Raw genomic sequence first — 20,657 nt, 5'->3', positions numbered from 1 at the left:
TAACTTTCTATGTTCCACGAAGAAAATTCAGCACTTAGATTCATAATGAAGTGACAATGTTTAACTGCCTGTAAATTCAACTTTCAGGAGATTTAAGTACCCTACTATATAAATTTGTTAGCTCTAGAGAACACTTTAGATTTAATGTATACTCTAACGCCTTTCAACATCCCAATCTGCTCAGGCAATAATAAGTTGTACTCACCAGTTTATTTGACAGTGAGAGAAGTGGTTTATTCCAGTCACAGTCCTTGGTATTTTCCATACTGAGGCAGATTTTCAGGTGCTCAGCACTCCCTTTGGGGACAGACTTTCAAAAGAGCTCAGCTCGCCTTTAAATAAGTAAGGAGGAGCCAGATTTTAAAAGTGTTCAGCACCCAGCAACTCTCATTGTGACACTAATGGCCAGATTTTTCAAAAAAGGCTCCGTACCCAATATGCTGAACACTTTTGAAAATCTGGCCGATAGGGTACAAGAAAGGAATTGATCACACAATGTTCCTGAGCATTTTCCCTCTTAGTGCCATTGTTTCAGTGATGTCACTCTAAATTGTGGTGATACCTCCAGTTATGTAGAAGAGTCCAAATATTGTTTCAGGCAGAGACAGTTTTAAATAACTGGATGGTTAGGAAGTGTCTTTTTTCTTTAAAATGTTGTCTACAGTTCTAGGAAATTCACCATGGCAAAAACATTGACAAATTAGAATCCTAGAAAGACATCCTAGATCATCAACCTGCTTTTACAGGCAATACCAGTCATTGCCTGTTGAGGATGCATTAGGAATGATGGGCCATATCATGGGTCTCCTACACAGGCATACCAGGACTCATAAAGAGCATTAGCACTGCATATTGGCTAAAGAGGGAGGAAAGCAGCAGAGACCATATGCAGTGGATTCAATACCCTGATGTTTTAGTGCTATCTCTGTGGTGGGTCTCCACAGCTCACCCTGGCCAGTGGGTCCATTCACAATGCAGCCATAAAGCTACATACAAAGGGGGCAATGAGCAGTATCAGTTAATAACACCTAGCTGTTATAAAATGCTTTTCATCAGTATGTCTCAAAGCCCTTTACAGAGAAGGTCAGTACCTCCATTTTACAGATGCAGAGTCTGAGGCACAGTGAGGCTAAGTGAGTTGCCCTGTGTCAGCCAAAAAGGCAGTGACAGAACCAGGAATAGAGCCCAAGTCTCTTGATTGCTAGCCCAGTGCTCTATCCACTAGATCACACTGCCTCTGGCCCCTTCATATCTGTTCCACATCATATGCACTGCTAGGCATGGGGACAACTTGAGAGCTATCCAGCTGTACAGCATGGAGCTGAATAGAGAACTAATTAGGTCCTATTAATCCCATTATTTTTGGCTTTTTGCTTGGAGATGATTGGTAGATGGGTAAAATAAAAAAGTTATTATTTAGTGACTTATCACAATAACTTTCTTTTAAACAGTAGGTTTAAAAGCATATACAGTATGAGTTTGTAATCAATTACCATACTTGAAATTTTTTTCAGCTACATTTTGTACACTGTTTGCATGGGCTGTATCTCTATCATAAATGAATTACTTCAGGTTTACGTACATTTCCCTGTGTATGTCTTTATCTTTAATTATTCATTCTGAAATTTAATTAGCTGGTGTATGAAATATATTATTTTGTACTAGGTTATATTTATCATTCTAAATGTAATTGGAAAAATAAAATCTGTTAAACTAATTTCTCAGAGGTTGAGGTATATCTTGAGCTACTTAGATCTTATTGAGCTTGTACTCAACAAAACTCCCATTAATCAAAAACTGAGTAAAGAACCTCAGGAAGTGGTTTTAAAGTAGAAAGTGTGTGTGTGTGTGTGTGTGTGTGTGTGCGCGCACATGCTAGACTCTAGTTTTACCTTTTTTTGTGTCTGGCTGTCTAAAAGGATAGATCAGTTCAATGGCTGGGTTTTGCTACTTATTAGTAACTAAGTTGGTTCTGCTAATCTGGACCCATAGTGAGAGGAAAGAATTATATATATATATAAAGTAATATGAACAGTCATTGGCTTTTTGGAGTCTTTACTGTATCACGAGTAGGACCTTGATAAAAGAAAAGGGCACAGGTTCCACCTGTGAAAAGGCAATAATAGAGTGGATTAAGTTCTTTAAATTCAACATGGGGTTACAGTTGCATGTCAGAGTTACTCACTGGATGGTTTCCAAGCTACTGAAGGTACAGCTGGTCATAGAGAAGCAGCTGAAAGCATCCGTCCCCCCTTTCTGCCTTTTGAATATTGTGTAGAACATGTCCTGCATTCAAGCATAAAATTTTGGGGGGGATTTTGTTTGTTTTATGAACATTTTAACAATCACTTGAAAATTGTAATGACTTGCTGGTCAAAGACAAAGCTATGTAGATTTTCAATAAAATGTTCATCTTTTAACTCTGAGGTCTCATTCTGTGCCCAACCCGTTGTAGTTTTCTTTGAGTCACCTTAAATTATGTTAGAGACATTTACAGTTAGAATAATGAATGCCCTGCCTTTCCCAGCATACACAAAATGGTTGCTGTGACTATCCAGGGCATCAGCATCTCCCCCTTAAATAATCTCCCCTGAGTCGAACACAGACTGATTGGATTTCATCAGGGAAATTTTACGAGAATGCCTAAACAGGAAGATATTGCTGAGGATGACCGGTAGAACTTTCATTCAGCATTTATAGTGCTGTCCTGTATCCAAGAAAGTCTCTTGTTGAAGTCAATGAGCCGTAGCAGCAGAGTTTGGCTCAGAGTGAGTAGCATGTTATTTTGTATGTAATTTTACCTCTATCTGCCAGCATGAACAAGTATGTGGTGGAGTTGTAGCCGTGTTGGTCCCAGGATATTAGAGAGACAAGATGGGTGAAGTAATATCTTTTATTGGACTAACTTCTGTTGGTCAGAGAGACAAGCTTTCAAATTTGCACAGAGATCTTCTTCAGGTTCTGTGGCCTGCAATGTGCAGGAGGTCAGATCAGAATGGTCCCTTCTGACCTAAAAATCTATGAGTCTATGAGGTCTTGGAAATGTACTCAGAATGTCACAGCTAAGCACAAGGTGGAACAGATTGTGTAGCATAAATAGTTAACACATATTTCAAGGGACCATTCAAGGTGAAGTGGCTTGTTAATACCTCTCTTTTCATAGGGGGTCAGGAAAAGCTGGGAGGGGAGGGTTGAGTGCGCTACAGATTGTTGTTATAAGCCATGGATCCAGTGTCTCTATTTGGTCCATGATTTTTAGTGCCTAGCAAAGTTATGAACATCTTCTTAGGAGCCCAAAGTCCTTACCACTGCAATAAGCCAGTAGGGGCTCTGAGATGTAAGATATCAAGGGTAAATTAATTTCTATTTATTGTTTTTGGACTCCTATTGTTGTATCCACACTCTGTGTTAATCCAAAAGAGACATTTAAAAACCTATACATTTGGTTATTTTCTTTTGTAGATAATGGAGCCTCAGTGCCACTGCCATAGAATATCAGTTGAAACAACTGTGTTGTTTATCACAAACAAGACAATGTTATTACTTTTTTGCTATTTGTGTCTTACATGTTCGTTCAGCATTGTTATGCAATAGGGGATTATTAAATGTTTCAAAGCCACTGATTATTTTTTGTAATTAGAACTAAACTCTGCAGCTGTCACTAAGCTCCTCATCAAATGATATATTTATTATGTTAGAAATGAGAGGGGACATGTGAACCAGACTTTGAAAAGAATATGCTCAGCTCAGAGTAGAGTATTATTTTTAAATGCATGTGTGTGGGTTAGACCAAGATTGTTGCAGTATCAGTGTGCCCGACTTACGTGCCGCCTTTAATCTTATAGTATTGTATTTCATTGTCACTCGATGCACTACTGTCACAAGTGAAATGAAAAACCTCTGCGTTCAATGAGCACTTTAATCTGTCATCATAATCACGAAAGTCTTGTCAATCTTGGCCTAAAAGTTAAGCATGTAGATCAAATATGTGGTAAAAGGAGACATCTGGACTCCACAATGTAAATGGACATTGCTGAGGGGAAGGATATTAAATATTTGTCTCTCTTGTGTTTTATTACTCTAAATGAACATATTAGAATTGTTCCATATGGTAAAAAAAAAAAAAAAAAAAAAAAAAACCAAAACCACCAGGAATAGAGATAATGCTTGTCCCTTCCCTTGAAGGAAGAAATTGCTAGCCAAAAGCACAGCACATAAAAATGTGAATATTTCCTGCTGAAGACTGCGGTAGCATTACCCAAGATCACTTTAGTAGCATATATACTTCAGTGTTTTTTAGCCCCTCAAAATTGCTCTGCCCATGAAAGCAAGACAATGAGGAAACGTTTTGTTGGTTCAGAAAATTGACAAAATTAGATCACAGGTTGACAAGAGATAGTATAAACTAAATTTGCTGTATCCAGAAGACAGTGTATTTAAAAGCCGAGTTACACCTTGTAAACAAATATTTTGTCAGCCTTTGTGTGGTTTTAAAAGCCTGGCATAAAAATGTATTAAATTATATCTTTCATTTATATAACATAATAGCAACCTTAGTACTGCAAAGTGCAATAAAAAGTAATATATTTTGCTATCATCACAATAGTGAAGTCTAATACAGTGCTAAAAATGCTTTCTAATTTAATGAAAGATACTGTGACTTCAACATGAGATTTTGCCAGGTTGGGGGAAGCTCTATTAGAGACTAATACAATTTTCTGGAGATGAACCTGTTTTTGGATCTACGGGAATAGCAGCATGAAAATCTAAATTTGGAGCATTACTTTCTGTTTTAAAAGCACTTAGTGGTGCATTAAATTAACTCTTTTAATAAACATTTACGGTAGGATTTCCAGGAACACTAGTGTTGGGTTAACTCTGAAATTAATCTTAAAACTCCCAATCAGTCTGGTGAGGACTTTTGGAAATCCGACACTTAAGGCACTTGTTCCTCCTGTTCCCTTTTACTTCCATTGCCCTGAATGATAGTAACATTGCTTATCATTATTATTATTATTTATTAGCAGCATATGTAGTGATGTATATAATTAAGGTTGCCTGACACTTCCATTATAACACCCCATTTTCAACTGCTTCTAAGTTTGCCAAATTTTTACCTTTTGGGATGAGATTGTCCATACAATGTTTGTCTCAGGCTTTTTTTTTTTTTTTTTTTTTTTTTAAGCTTCAGCAAAAAATAATACCTTCATTTCCAAGAATGGGATTAGGTACAAAGACATTGTTTTGCCCATTTTAAAAAATGCTCACAATCTTTGGAGCAAAGGCTTAAAATTTGGCAAAGAGTGGTCCTTGTCTCAGGGATGTCTTTTGCTGTTCCCTTGAAAAAAACACCCACATTTGGCCGTTATAAGCCTTTGACAAATCACAGTTCTTACGTGATTGTTAGGAATTTGCTGTTATAGTTTGGCCATTAAATTCTCAGGCTGAGTATTCCCTCTGTACTCCTCATGCTCCATTCTTAACTCACAGCTCCCACATGGGACAGAATGTGCATAAACCATCCCCCAGAGCAACTGAGCATGTTGCATCCCAGGACTGCTTGGGCTCAGCAGTATTTTCTCTACAATTGCTGCTCTCAGCTGCTATGCAACCTCTCTGGTTCTGGGAACAGGAGCTGAGAGCAGGGAGTGTGTCTCTCTTGTGCCCTCAGTGACGTCCCTGCCAGCATCCAGGTGGCAAGGAGGAGGAAGCAACCTGATTCAAATGGAGAGGGGGAAAGAGCTGGACTTCTTGGGAGCATCAGCAAAGGCAGTAGATCGGGACCAGGAGCTTGGAGAGAGTTGCATGAGCAGCTTTAATTCTGGCATTTCTTAACTTTTGAGCGCTTGACTTTGCAACATTAATGTTATTTTTTATGTGTATTTTAACATTTATATTGCAGTAGTATATGAAGGCTGCAGCTAGGTGGACCCTTTGTGTTAGGCACCATACAAACATGTAACAGTGACAATGCCTGCCCCAAACAGCTTTTACTATTGGTTGGCACTAAAATGTCAACATTTATCTACAGTGGTACCTAAGATATCTCAGAATTGCCCTCTGGTACGTATCCCAGGTATTTCTATGTGTTATCTTCAGAAATATTGATATTTCCTGGTGATCACTACAGATGCCTTATTTCAGATTTTGCATGCTTCAAGCCTTGTACCAGGGAAGTAGGTCATTATTATAACCCCATGTCCCTGATGACAAAACTGTGACACAGGAATGTGAAGTGACTTGTCCAGAGCCACACAGCAAATCAAAAGCAGGGCCAGGATTGGAAGTTGAGCATTCCTGATTCCTAGCCCTGGGCTCATTTCTCTAGATCACTCATGATATGTTAAACACCAACTGAAATATATTAAAATATTCAGCATATTACGAGTTCATAAAATTAAATATGTACTTGAAAAAGATAAATGAAATTGTTATGATTTCTCCATATATAGTATGCTTTTTGTATCATGATAAGGAAAGCAATTTGCATGGCAATGGTAGTAATACAATGGAATGGCAAATTGAAACTATGAGAAAGCTTTCATGTCTTACCAGTATAGAGTGGCTATGCCTGCCTACTTCAGCTGTCCCTCAGTAGGATTTGTCAGCCAGGTGATGAGAGCTATTTCTGTATTTGCAAAGAAGACCATGTGTGTGTGCAGTGTTGTATGCTCATTAATTATGCCCCACCTCATTATATGTTAGAACCAATCACTGCTTCTGGACCAGGCTTCTTGAAACACTTGTAAATCAAAGAGCTAAAGCATGATAGTGAGGTATGTAACTCTAGCAGGAGCTTTATTAATACCTATGCAGTGCAGACACAATCAATAAATTGCTGACTAAACCCCAAATTCCTGCCCCAGCATGCACTAAGTTAATTATAAAACGTGAGATGGATTGTTTTCTGGAGTGAATTTCTTTCTTCTATAAACGTGGTCTTGAATCTGGACATTACAACCATGTTATTTTAAAAACCATCTCTCAAAAGCAAATTGTTTGTTTAAACTATATGATAGACTCTACTCTACAGACCTAATCTACTCCACAGACCTAATCACTCTACCCCAGCCCTGTTCCACTATTCCAGAAAGCAGTGGAGGATGCTAGTAGGTTTTTTGAACGTTGCCACTATGTTGCTTAGCCTTCCCAAAATAAAACCACATCAACAGCAATCTTCTGTGCACACATACACAAAGTCCATATCCTGCTGACTGGAAGGAGGAGAAATATATATCCTTATGTGTACACTTCAAAATTTGGTATGTGCTCAGATACTTAGGAAAGAGACCTGGTTGTGATTGTGGATGGCTCAGAGAAGACGTCTGTTAAATATGCAGCTGTGGTGAAAAACAAACAAGATGTTCGATATGTAAGGAGTGGGATGGAGAATAATACAGAAAATATTATAATGCCTCTGTATAAATCACTGATATAGCTTTATCTAGAATATTCTATACAACCAGTCACCCCATTTCAGAAAGGATATTTCAGAATTAGAGCAAGTTCAGAGAAAACCAATGGTATGGAAAAATCTCTCAGATGAAGAAAGATTGAAAATATTGGGATTATGTACCTTAGACAAATTAGAGGGACATAATAAAAGTATATAAAATAATAAACAGTAAAAGAAGGTAGAGTGGGGGCTTCTATCCTTCCTGTCACATAACACAAGAACAAGGGGACATTCAGCGAAATGGAAAAGTGGCAAATTCAAAACCGATAAAGGGAAATGCTTTTTCACACATATACTTAGACTTTGAAACTTCTTGTTACAGGAAATTGCTGAGAGTAAGAATTTAGCAAGATTCACAAAGGGATTGGACATTTATGTGGATATACTGTACTAGATAGACCTCAGTTCTGATCATTCAGTAATTTTTTTACTTACTGAAGCAATATGAAGCTAGACAGATAATCAGATAGATTACTCTTCGGTGGATGAAACAATGATTTTTTTATGTCGCTAGCCAAGTGGTATAGTCACCTCTGATACATGTCCTAACCCTGATATGAATGGAAGTTTCAAGTGAGCCAAGAAGAAAATGTGCTGTATATGAGTCAATAAGTACCGGTTTTCCAGCTGAGGTTTGAAGTGAGATGGGGAATTGAGGTACGGAAATACAGGTGAGCTGTCCGAAACCGTACAGGTTGTAAAGCTGAGATGCCAGCTGTCGTGAGGTTATGTAGAGAGACAGAGAAGAACAGAGGCTCATTGAAAATGAACTGAGGGACCTGGGAGGGGAGTACAGAGAGAAAGGGTCCATAGGAGATAGGCTGGAACAAATCCAGGCAGTATTTTAAAATCCACTGTCCTTATGTTCCCCTTCTACAAAACAATGTGTGTTTACCCAAATCCTTGGATCTGCTGGAGCAAAAAATCTTGTCACTCTCCCTTGGTTGGGATGGGATCAGCAGCAGGATTGTGAAAGGGGCAGTGGGTGTGGCCTTCAGATTTCACATTGGCAAGAAATCCAGAGACTAAGACAGTACAGATCCCTGTCTCCCCCTGCTCAGATGTCATGCTGCTGTTTGTTGTACTCTGTGACCGTTCCAATGCGAGTAACATTGCACAAAGGGGTAGTTATTCAAGCAGCATTAACTTGAGTTTACTGAGTGCATACCATATGTATACTTCACAAGAATATATGTCACGTTTAGCAGAGGTTGTTCATCTCTGCCCCTTTGTCTGTGCCACGTCCCTCCCCTACAATGTCATGCAGTGCTTTACTCATATGGCTTTAGCACAGAGGGGCTATTTGGCACAGTGGGGAAGCTGTGGCATAGTTTACTTGGTTCTCAGTGCAACTCTGTAACTAATTCTTTTTCCTTTTAGCACAGAGAAACCTAAGACAAATTAGAGCAGTTGAATTGGAATTGCAATTGTTTTCATCTGTGACAAGGCTGATGACAGCTTTCTGTTCCTGCTGAAGTCTGGTTGGAAAGGCCGGTTTGGGTTAAAAAGTGATTTGGGGGCATTTTCTTCTCACAGTTTTAACAACGTTGACCAAGTTGTATTCTCAGTTACACCACTGAGAAACTGGAACAACTCTACTGATTTCAGCAAATTGACTAGATTTATACTCATGTATACTCATGTAACTAACACAATAGTTGGACTCATTATCTTTCCTAGCTAATAAGAGGTGGATTAGCGCGATTCTGTAAAATTCAAATCGCAATAGTTACCTTTTTAAATACCTTGGCATGTATTTTTTTGGTGTCAGCATGAAACTCCCATTAAGTTCAGTGGGAATTATGTGCATATTTGGAGAGATGAATGAGCAAGAACTGGTGCATTGGTTAAGTTGTGAATGCAGTCTTGTGCATATCTGTCTGTACATCTTTCTTCGGTGGTACATTGAGTTGCATGCACATTTAACCTCTGGAGTTATGTATTCAAGTCTAAAATTAGGTCACATGTAGGTTCCGGGTCCTGTTTGACCAAATGACAAAACAGTTTGGCATGACTGGCGGTCGCTGACAGGGGTTGATAATAGAATCATAAAATTTATTGATGGAAAAGACCTATTAATTTACATTTTTAAAGAATAAATACCAGTGTCCATAAATAAAAAAATTCAGACAGTGGCATAACTGCATTTGTGTATGTAATAGCTTATTTACAGTTGTATGAATGAATATACATAATTTGCTGATAGGCTACAGCTGCTGTAACACCTCCCACCCCCCCCAAAAAAAAATAATTGGGCAGTTAGGTCATTTAATACAATTCTTTGCTAATATAGAATTATTCCTTAAAAGAGTGAATTGTATTGCCAAACAGGTTTATGGGAAGATTGCACAGTGCCTGGTATTAAGTAGTATATGTCCATGAAGCAACACCAATTTACACCAGCTGAGGATCTGACCCCTAGCTCCCAAGAACTATGTACATGTACATTTTCACCTTTAATATCTAAACTCTTCCTTCTATAATGAAAAATATCCCAAAAATAACATTGTGCTTCCTTCTAGATAGATAGCCCCTTAATGATTTGTTTTGGAGAGGGTCATTCATACTTATAGTGCAATAACAGTTCCAAAGTCCATGAAATGTTGGTGGGCTTTATGTCCCCCAGAAGTCTGGTCTCTGTTTTAGAATGTGGGTGAAGAAGACGACTAAAGAGACTCCCAATTTTCATCAAGTCCCTGCTCCTTCTCCCTATTCTCTCTCTCATGCACACCATTGATTCTTTTTCTAAAATGTTAAATTAGAATAAACTATTAGGAATATTCACTTGGTTCCTGTGAGGTTGGTGTGAGTTTTGCAGAACAAAATGTTGAGTTTAGAATACTGTTTATTTAAAAAAAAAAATTAGACCAGAACAGCCTTTTTGTTTTTTGTTGCAAGCCTTGGAGGTAACCCAGGATTTTAAAATTGTTTCTTTCTTTTCATGTGCTATGGAAAATCTAAATAACTACTCACTGTACACAGTGTGTACCTCTTTAATGATAAATTGTCTCCAGAATCCTGGAGGGGGAAAATATCTAACAATGAAACACTTTTTAGGAAACAAAAATGATAGAAATAACAACTGTGTCACATCAGACCTCATTAGAGTCAATGAACTCACTGTGGTATTTAACAATTTCCAAGAAGTAGGCCATAATTCATAAATTAGTGTAATTCATAAAGTACTTAATTCATAAATAGCACTGTTGAGAACAGAGGCAGTATACAATCCTTGGTTTACAGTGACCCTTTTTTAAAGAGTCAAACCTAGGAGCTGGAAAATACAAGAGTAAATAAAAATTAAAAAGGCATAGGCTTTATAGCCATTGTATACAGTTTGGAAAATGTATATCATTCCAAAACCAAAAATCTTTGTTTCAAAAACCAGTCAAGGTTGATAAATGACAACACTGTACTTATGTATCACATTGTTTGCAAAACTCAAGCACTTAAAAGCAAGGAAATGAATAGTTAGGGACATCATAAATCTTATTCTGGATAAATAATAAATATAGACACATTGAGACACACTAGCACCTTAAAACCAGTTTAACTGTATATGGTAATCCTTCTGCAGGTACAATGGCTCCTGGTCCCCTGGTTGCTGAAATGACTCCTTTAGGGCTCTTTATGTCCTCTATCTACAGGAAGAAAGTCATAAAGTAGATCATCTGTAATAATGCACTGCTCTTCTTACTCTGAGGACTGTCTCAGTAGTAGGGTGACCATGTTTTCCCAAAGGGAAAATGAGACACCACACGGGGCCTACCCAAGGCCCCTCTGCCCCCTTATGAGCCCCCCCCCCCAAGGCCTCTCTGCCTCCTGCCTACGGGGCTGGCCTGAGGCCCCCATTTCTCTCCCGTGCATGAGGCTGGCACAACCCTCTCCCCTCCCCACCACCTGCCCGAGGCCCTCCTCTCCCCGCTGTGCACGGGACCAGCACAACCCCCCCTACCTGTTCAGGGCTCACACGGGGCCCTTCTCTACCCTCTGCATGTGAGGCCAGCCCAGGACCCCCTGCCACCGACCTGCACGGGGCTAGTCCGGCCCGAGCTGCTCTCCAGAGCCTTCCCTTCACCGCAGGGCTGGCGTTGCTGCTTGCCCCTCCCCACCACGTTCCTTCACACCCTGTTAGGGGTCGCACCCCACTTTTTTGGCAAAACCAGGCATTTGTCCAGTTTGCTCAAAAGGGACTGTCCTGGTCAAAATGGGATGTATGGTCACCCTACTCAGTAGCCAGACAACCCCGTGATCAGGGGCTGCAAAGGTGGCTTCTCCAGAGCTGACTGTAGCTTGGCTGGACCAGAGAATCTGGCCCTTTATTTTTAACACGTCCAAAGAAATGCATAGTACATCATAACATAACCTTAACTCTGACCCATGGATATTTTTGAAAATATGTTTTGTCATCTTGATTTTAATATCTCAACTAACTGTCCACAGTTGAAATAATTCATAACAATTTGCTTCACTACAACCTGTTGTCTTCAAATATAGTTGGTGCATGAGTTTTCAAGAAAATGTATCTTCATGGAAAGTCTAAAGCAGTAGTTATAAGACATTTCAGAACTAGAGCAGTCGTTCTCAATCTTTACCAAACCAGGACTCCATCCCTTCTAAGATGTAGCTAAGAACGTCCTTTGTTTAACAATATGGAAAGAGCGGAGTGGTTCAGATACCCTGATGCCTGTGTGCAACTCCCCAGGTTGTAAACCCAGGAGCTAGAGGAAGACATTTGAACACTTGACAAAAAGTGCTAGTCATCCTGGTTGTGAGCACTATAATTGGGTGTTTCTGAGTGTATGAAAAGGTGGATGAGACCTCTTACTAGATTAATAGGAGAGGAAAATCATGTCAGTTATACCTTATGTTTTTTTTTAAAGTAATTTTCCATAAGAATTTTTATTTGACCTATGTCCTTAATGATAATTTGCCCATTTTTAACACATCCATTCTTCTGAATACTCCAATAGTTACCAGTGAGAGGCATTTTGTGCTTAATTAATTGAACACTGTGTAACTTTTTCACTACTTCATTAGCTGCCTTACAAAGCACACCTCAACATTAAAGTACTAAGTCTAAAGCTATTATCTAGCTGAAGTACATTTGATCTCGTCTAGATTTTTGTTTAAAAGCTAAGCTTTTCCAGAAAGTAATACTTAGCACCAAATTACTAGAAAGAATAACCTGGGGATAGCTACGGTTTGTGGAATTTCAAGAAATAATTCTAATGATAATTACCAATTTCGTTTCTATTATTAGAAGACAAATATTAAGATAGGTAATTACTTAGCTATTAGGTTTTTGATAAATATGGACAATCAATCATTATCATTATAACTATTTGTCAAAAATTTATATGTAGATGAAGAATAATGATAACTTTCATTTGTTATATTTCTAATGGCAAAAAAAACCCTCATCTTTTTGTTAAGCTTTTAATTAAAATTAAGATTTCCAGTAATTAGACTCAGAAACAGTCTCCTAAAGAATGAAATGTGTTTAAAATATTTCTAAAGTGAAACAGGAAAAAAAGGAACAAGAGCTGATTTTTCCAATGTTTCACTTGAACTCCTAACTTGTCGGAAATCTAGAAACCCTGTAGAACAGTATGTTGGCAACTCTTGAACTTAGCTACTGTAAACTGGTTTTCCCTACTGCCTATCATTTGGCATCATTAATCTTCATTAAACCAGTTTATCCCATTGAGCTTAAAGTCTCTTTCTTTTTAGAGACTTGAAAATTGAAAAAGACATTTAAAACAAACAAGTCTTGTTTAAGTGCTCTGTATGGGTGAAATATAACTCAGCACAGACTCTGCTGATCATATTCTACAGGGATTTTATCCAGGATGAGAAAGTACAGTACATTTGCTTTATATACAGTACTGTATATCACACCAAACTATATACATGAAAATCTGTTGCATTGCCTTAAACTGAACTGTCATGCTCAATATAGCTTTATAAATATTGACACATTTCCTCCACCACTATATGCCTCCCCCAAATCCCTATGTTAATTGTGAAATTATAATAATACAAACATGGAAAAATATGGACATTCATAGTGAAGGATCGGTGTTTTTGGTAGCTGGACACCATCGGAGCAGCAGATAAGGCTAACAACCCCGATTTAGGAAAGCATCCCTATTTGAGACAGCACATAAGCATGTCATGTGCTTTACTGAATAGAGAGATGGACCTAGGCAGATGTGCTAGTGGTTTTCTGAATTGGGGCCAAAGGTAATGGCCTTTCTGCATGATAAATACTTATAAGTGGAATCCGTTGCATATATAAAACAATTGCAGTATTCTTTTCATATCTGCTAGTGGTACTCAACATTCCAGTGGAAGTCTGAAGGATCTGCCAATTATTTCACAGTTTACATTCCTACATCCCAAGGATCAGTATAAAGGCCACCATGGTGGCAGAGCAGGATTGGACAAAAGTTCCTGAAGATTTAATTAGGAAGGAGGAGTGCCTCATGTCATTCAACAGCAGTTCCTCCAACTAAATGGGGCTGGCTTGGGGAGTTAAAGTCAGGGGCCATGTTCTGATCTCTTTTATACTGACATAAATGCAGAGTAATTCCATAGTCTTCAATTGTATCATGACTATGGAGCTACAATAACAATTAGAATGTAACCAGTGATTAGCACTTATCCACATTTTCGTCCAGTGATCTCAAGATATCGGTGTAGTTGTGATCTGCATTTGATGCCAGAAGAAATATTCGAATAGATTAGTTTCTCTTTACGGGCTAAGTTGCCAGGCCTATTCTTTTATCGCTGTGAGGTATCTGCCTAATTCTACATCCATCCAATACAGTCTGTGGAAATGTTGGATGTGCAAGATGTGCAACATTGGGTCTTGATTCTATAAATAGGAGTTACATATGGGAACAGAGTTTTACAACTGTACAAAACTTCAATTTAAGAAATTGTTATTTTTTGTTCATTCCCTCAGAGTTTCACTTTGAGTTCTCAGGTTTGAACCCAAAAATCTCAGAGCAGCTGGAATTACAGTTTCACACTGTTTCAAGTTAAAACCATAAATCCCTCCTTAGCATGCGTGGGGAGGGAGGCTGTTTGTTTGTGCAAAACTTGGCCAAGGCTCATTGGAAACCTTTGCAAATGTCAGGCCCCAGTTTATACTAAGGTCTTTCTTGGACAAGCTCTAACTGACTTCAGTGGAAGGACTCATTTAAAAACTGTGTAATAGAGGAAGGAAAGTAGAAACTGGGGTCCAAATCCTGATGCTTTTATTTTGGTTTACAAATAAAATTTAAAAAAATCTTTAATCTGACCGGATTTGATTTGTTAACGCATTACTTCAGTTTGACAGCAGTGTAACTTCATTGATTCCAGTGAAGATACACTGGCACAAAACTGGAGTACCGTGACAGTGATTGCAGTCCATATTCTCTAAGTTTCACAAGACTTTTCTCTGTCTTTCTAACTTTGTATGCCAGGTTTCATAGCGGAGGAAATTTATGTCCAAGTTGCCCCTCTGAAAACAAAGTTGCATATAATAAAAGCAGATACATCCTGAAAAGTAGTGTTGGGGAGACTGCACAACACTGTAGGAGAATATTTATTTTGTTTAAGCCAACTAATTTTCTCTTTAAAGTACATATTGCCCTTTCCCTGCCTGAGAAGAATGTTATTCCCCGTTCCCAAGTACTGAGCTCCCGTTGACATTAATTGACAATTTAACGTGTGGAGGGCTTGCAAGGAAAATACATTTTATGGCAAATAAATTATTTATTTTTTAAAAAACAGTTCCTTCTCCTCATATCCTCTCTCTTCCAATGGCTTCATTCAAGTAAAAATTGTAATCCTCTTTTTGTGACTCTGCAATCAATTGTTGCATGAAAGTTTGATTTCTGGTGTTTAATCAAAGTCCATGAGACTTACATATCTGAATAACAAAACTTTGCATACCTATAGCACCTTCAGTCCAAGTATTTTGAAGTGCTTTACAAACATTAATTAATTAAGCCTTACAGTACGTTTTGAAGCAGGATGGTGTTACCCTCATTAGTATTGTCATTTTGCAGATGAAGAAACTGGTGCACACAGAGATTGAGGACAAATTTTTCAAACTTGGGTGTTTAAAATCAGGCACTTAAATCCATATTTAGGCTCCTAGAGTGCAATCCTGCTCCATTGGAATTCAATGGTAAAACTTCCACTGACTTCAATGTTGTAGGATCAGGCCCTTAAAGGAGGTTTGATTTTCAGATGTTCTGAGCATCTGCGTGTCCCATTGAAATCAGTGGGACTACAAGTGCTCAACATCTTTGAAAATTCAGTTCCCTGCAATTTAGGTGCTTAAATACGGAATTGTCTAACTTTAGCCGGCCACATTTGACAATTTTGATCTAAATGACTTGACAACATCACACAGAAAGTCCCTTGCAGAACTGGGAATGGGACCTTGACTTATTGATGCTTGGTCCTCTGTTTAATCACAAGACCATACTTTCTCAATTATCTGTACAGTATCTAAGGACAAGTGTGACAAAAAGCACCACTGTATGCTTAGAAATGCCTGTGTACTTGCACTGATATTTTGATGTTATGTCCATTGAAGTCAATGAGAGTTTTATGTGTGAGGAGTGCAGGACCAGCCTAATGGTTCGCAGCTGACTTTACATTTGGCTAGATTGTCCCCTTAAATGTAGCCTTAGAATTAGGGGCTGCACATTCCTGCACTATAGCTAGATGAGCTCTGGGAAGGAATCATGGGTGAGATTTTCAAATGAGCCTAAGAGCCAATTCCCACTGAATTTCATTGGGGAAGGGGAGGTTTTTAAAAGTTCCCAAACTGTTTAAGAACACAAGTCTCACTGATAGTCTATGGGATTTGATCTCCTATATGCTTTAGGTGCTTTTTTAAATCAGTGTGCCTAACTCCCTTAGGCTCCTTTGAAAATCCTTGCTTATGTCTCCCCATTGCTGACCAGAAACAACTTCCCCTTCTTGCCACACTGGAAATCTCTGCCCCGCACTTGTCCGCTCCTGTCACACTTGTACAGAGGGATGTAACAGGTGCAGCAGCAATCTGTGAAGGTCACACGGAGTATGTGAGGGGGAGATGAACTGTATACAGTTCAGGTGTTCGCATTTTAAAAGGATGTTGCAAAATTGGAGAAGGTGCAGAAAAGAACCAAAAAATGATTTGATGACTGGAGAAAATGCTTAGGGCTTGTCTACACTACCTGCCAGATCGACGGGCAGCAATCGATCCAGATGGGGTCAATTTATCGCATCCAGTATAGACACGATAAATCGACTGCTGAACGCTCTCCCGTCGACTCTGGTACTCCACCAGAACGAGGAGTGCAAATGGAGTTGACGGGAGAGTGTCAGCTGTCGACTTACCGCAGTGAAGACACTGCGGTAAGTAGATCTAAGTACGTTGACTTCAGCTATGCTATTCATGTAGCTGAAGTTGTATATCTTAGATCGACCCCATGCAGTAGTGTAGACAAGCCCTTAGAGTGAGAGAATTAAATTGCTTAATCTGATTATTTTACCAAAGAGAAGATTGAGGGGTGACTTGATTACAGTGTCCAAATGAATGCCTTTGTGGGGAGAAAATAATGGGTAGTAAAGTGCTCTTTAATGTAGCGGAGAAAACTTTACAAGAACCAATAGTTAGAAATGTAAAACAGACAAATTAGAAATTAGGCATACATTTTAACAGTGAGGGTAATTATCAGAACAAACTGCCAAGAGAAGTGGTGGATTCTCCATCTCTAGATGTCCTCAGATAAGATTGGATGCCTTTCTGGAAGATATTCTTAAGCCAAACACAAATTATATTTTAGTCAAGTGTAGGTTATTGGGCTCAATACAGAGATAAAGGACTGAAATGTAAGGGCCTGTGATATACAGGAGGTCAGGCTTGATGATCTAATGGTCCATTCTGGCCTTAATATCTGTGAATCTGAATCTTACTGTTCCTTATATCTATGCAGCCAACTAGGAGCATCCCAAAATATGGCCCATTGTGATGGGTTTAAAACTATTATGTCTAAATACAAATTGCATTTTAAATGTCAAGAACTATATTAAATTGCAAAATCACAATCCAGAAACTGCTTGGTTTTTTCAGGCCCTCCAGGGAAACGAGGTAAGAGGGGCAGAAGAGGAGAGACCGGTAAGTTTTCACTTTTGGAAGCAAGATGTCAGATTTTATTTTGTGTGGATGGGTTTTTCTCAGTATTTTGTCCATTTTGTGCAAATATATCTATTATTCTACTGCATAGACTCAGTTACTTTATTTTGGTTTGCATTTTTTCTTGGGGGCAGAGGAATGCACTAGCGTGCCTTATTTTTGCTCTTTGTTGCCTGTGAGCTATAGGAAGAAAAGATCTGTAAAAAAAAAAAAAAATCTGATAGAAGTTTTGTGATCCTTGGCATATAACTTGTGGCCTTCTAAATTGCTTTCAATCTGACATAGTAATTAAATTGTAGACGTGCTTCACAATACTTGAAGACCCTTTAATAGTTTTTGTAATTTCTGACATAAGACATTAATAATAAAACTGGTTATTGGTAATTCTGAAATAATTTCAGCACTCTGAGTCTTCTCTCATTTACACCTGTGCACATCTACATAACTCCATTAAAGTAAATAACGTTACAATGGTATAGATGAGTATAAAATCAAGCCCTTTGTGTTTAGAACAGATCATGTCATGAGGAAAAGGGAACATGTTATATGAACAGTCATGGAGGTAATGTCTAAATAGACTGAACTTTGTAAAATAAACTGTTGATTATCAGGAACTTGTAGCATTTAGGATTCTCTTGAATTAAAATCCAGGCTGTGTTTGTAGCTGCGAGTTTGCAGATGCAACATAAAAATAAAGAGAAGCTTTTTGTTTGTGTGGAAACTGCACTTGGGGCTTGATCTTCTCAGGTGCTGGGCACCTTCAGCTCCTCTTGACATCAGTGGGAGTTGACGGCACTGAGCACCTTGCAGGATTCAGCTCTTTGTCAGGGTGGTGTTTCTAGAAGTGGCATCAGAGAAATGGGTACTTCAGATCCAGCTGGTTATATTGGGTATTTTTGGTTATCTGTGAATTAATCTGGCAGATTAGGAGAAACCTACAGTCTGGTTGATTCCCATGAATCTTAGTTGTTCGTGGTAATCTATTGTTTTGTCTTCTAGGTAGTTATAAATTAGAACTTTATTTTGTTCTTAGAAAATTATTTCCTTCTTTTTCTTGGATAGCTAAAACAAAGCCAAACTCTGATAAAATTAGATCAACTAACTTTGATATGTTAATCAGTTTATGATACTTGCTGCAGAGAAAAAAGTAACTATATAGCCGGAATCGCTCAGGTTGAATTTGGCTTTACAAATGATCTTGACAAATCAAATGAACTTGGCAGCTACCTTGCAGTATGCTTGACTTTTCATTTTACACATCAAATAAACACACATTAAGATATTAACAGAGGAAATTGATCTTTCCTTTAGAAACAGACCCTGCACATTAAAATGCTATTTGGAAATGTTTACCAGTATAAAAAAATTACCTTAGTTACTAGACAATAAAATCACATTGTTAAAAACAAAAGCCTGACAATATCAAAAGCAAACTGAAAATACAGCTGTTGCTATTTTATGCCCCTTTTGCACCTCACTTTATTCAGAAGTTAGAGGGAGGCATGAGAGCTAATGAAAAGCCATTGATTTGGGAGCTGCAGCTGCTCCACTTAATAAGAGTGAAATATTAGATTTGATTTGCAGCCCTTTGATAATGTTCTCAAGAACTGCTGTACAAAAGCCTTTGAATCTAAATAATTGGAAAAATGTGCAAATATCACTTCACAAAGTGTGACATTTTAATAGGGAGCATTTTATAAGTGGGTCTTGAAAAAAGACAGCGATGAAAGGAAATTTCTGTAGAGTCAGGTGATCACTGGAACTTCTCCTTATTGGCAAAGGAGGAAAGTAAGAAGATCTAGATGCAAGTATTTTTGTCTTAATGCCAAGGTTAAATGCCAAGGATCAAAAAAATATTGTGTAATTTTGCAGACAAGCTGTAATTTAATTCCCAGTTGCATGGCTAATTGAAACTGGTAGATATAAAATATATGCACATGTGAAGTCTGAGAAAACAAATTGTATTCCATGGTTAATATTTTTTTGGCCTGCCATGAGACTGCATGAAAATAAATGAAGAATAATTAACATGAAATTGCATGGAAATGGTTGAAGAATATTTAATTCTTCAGCAAAGAAACTGCATGTATTTAAGTCTTTGGCATCACTACTATCCTCAAAGAACCAAAGAAGAAAAATATTGTTAAAGATCAAAATCTAAACAGTATGTTGATTATGCTAATTTATAATCATGTGGTCTCATTTTTGGCTTCTTGCATATGAATCTTTCTTACTAACTTCATAAACTTATATACTCTTTTTTTCTCTTTTTCCCCCCCACAGGACCTCCTGTAAGTACAGTTGATACATTGTTGGGTCTCCCAGGTTAACCAGGATCAGGCAGAAATGGGTTTAGACCCTGTTAAGTAATCTCCATGGTGAACGGATTATATTTGATCCAGAGGAAATTGACAGTTATTGTTAGTACAGTGTAAACTTTTACTAATTTTGCTGGAGTTGAATGATTTGTTTGGAAACTTATTTTTTTAAACAAACCTTTGAAACAGTAAAACTTTACCTCGGCCCTACAGATAGCATTTTTGGATCAGAATAGCATGTAAGTATGTTCTGTTCATTTTGTCTACTAGTTATTAATGTCTGTTCGGTCTGGTATAGAAATGTTAATCAGTAACCATGCCAGAAGGCTGAACTATATAACTATAGGAAATGATTCAGCAACCTTTACTTGCACTGAATAGGTTTCAGAGTAGCAGCTGTGTTAGTCTGTATCCGCAAAAAGAACAGGAGTACTTGTGGCACCTTAGAGACTAACAAATTTATTAGAGCATAAGCTTTCGTGGGCTACAGCCCACTTCTTCGGATGCATATAGAGTGGAATAAATATTTATTTATTATTTATTATAAATATTTATTCCACTCTATATGCATCCAAAGAAGTGGGCTGTAGTCCACGAAAGCATATGCTCTAATAAATTTGTTAGTCTCTAAGGTGCCACAAGTACTCCTGTTCTTTTTGCGGATACAGACTAACACGGCTGCTACTCTGAAACC

The 20,657-nt window shown here is 38.1% G+C and overlaps 1 protein-coding gene across 5 annotated transcripts in view; it reads left to right on the top strand.

Moving 5' to 3' along the window:
* COL25A1 (collagen type XXV alpha 1 chain) overlaps positions 1 to 20,657 on the top strand; it is a 414,275-nt gene that overhangs the window by 182,503 nt on the left and 211,115 nt on the right. For all 5 annotated transcript variants that reach the window (XM_034772163.1, XM_034772162.1, XM_034772161.1 and 2 more), the window contains exons 3-4: positions 17,583 to 17,627; positions 19,929 to 19,936. In XM_034772163.1, the coding sequence (XP_034628054.1) occupies positions 17,583 to 17,627; positions 19,929 to 19,936 (53 nt within the window). The remainder of the gene's footprint in view (positions 1 to 17,582; positions 17,628 to 19,928; positions 19,937 to 20,657) is intronic.

Source organism: Trachemys scripta, chromosome 5 (assembly GCF_013100865.1).
Source record: "Trachemys scripta elegans isolate TJP31775 chromosome 5, CAS_Tse_1.0, whole genome shotgun sequence".
Taxonomy (NCBI): Eukaryota; Metazoa; Chordata; order Testudines; family Emydidae; genus Trachemys; species Trachemys scripta.
Note: the sequence above shows the minus strand (reverse complement) of the source record. Positions and strands in the feature narration are given on the sequence as shown.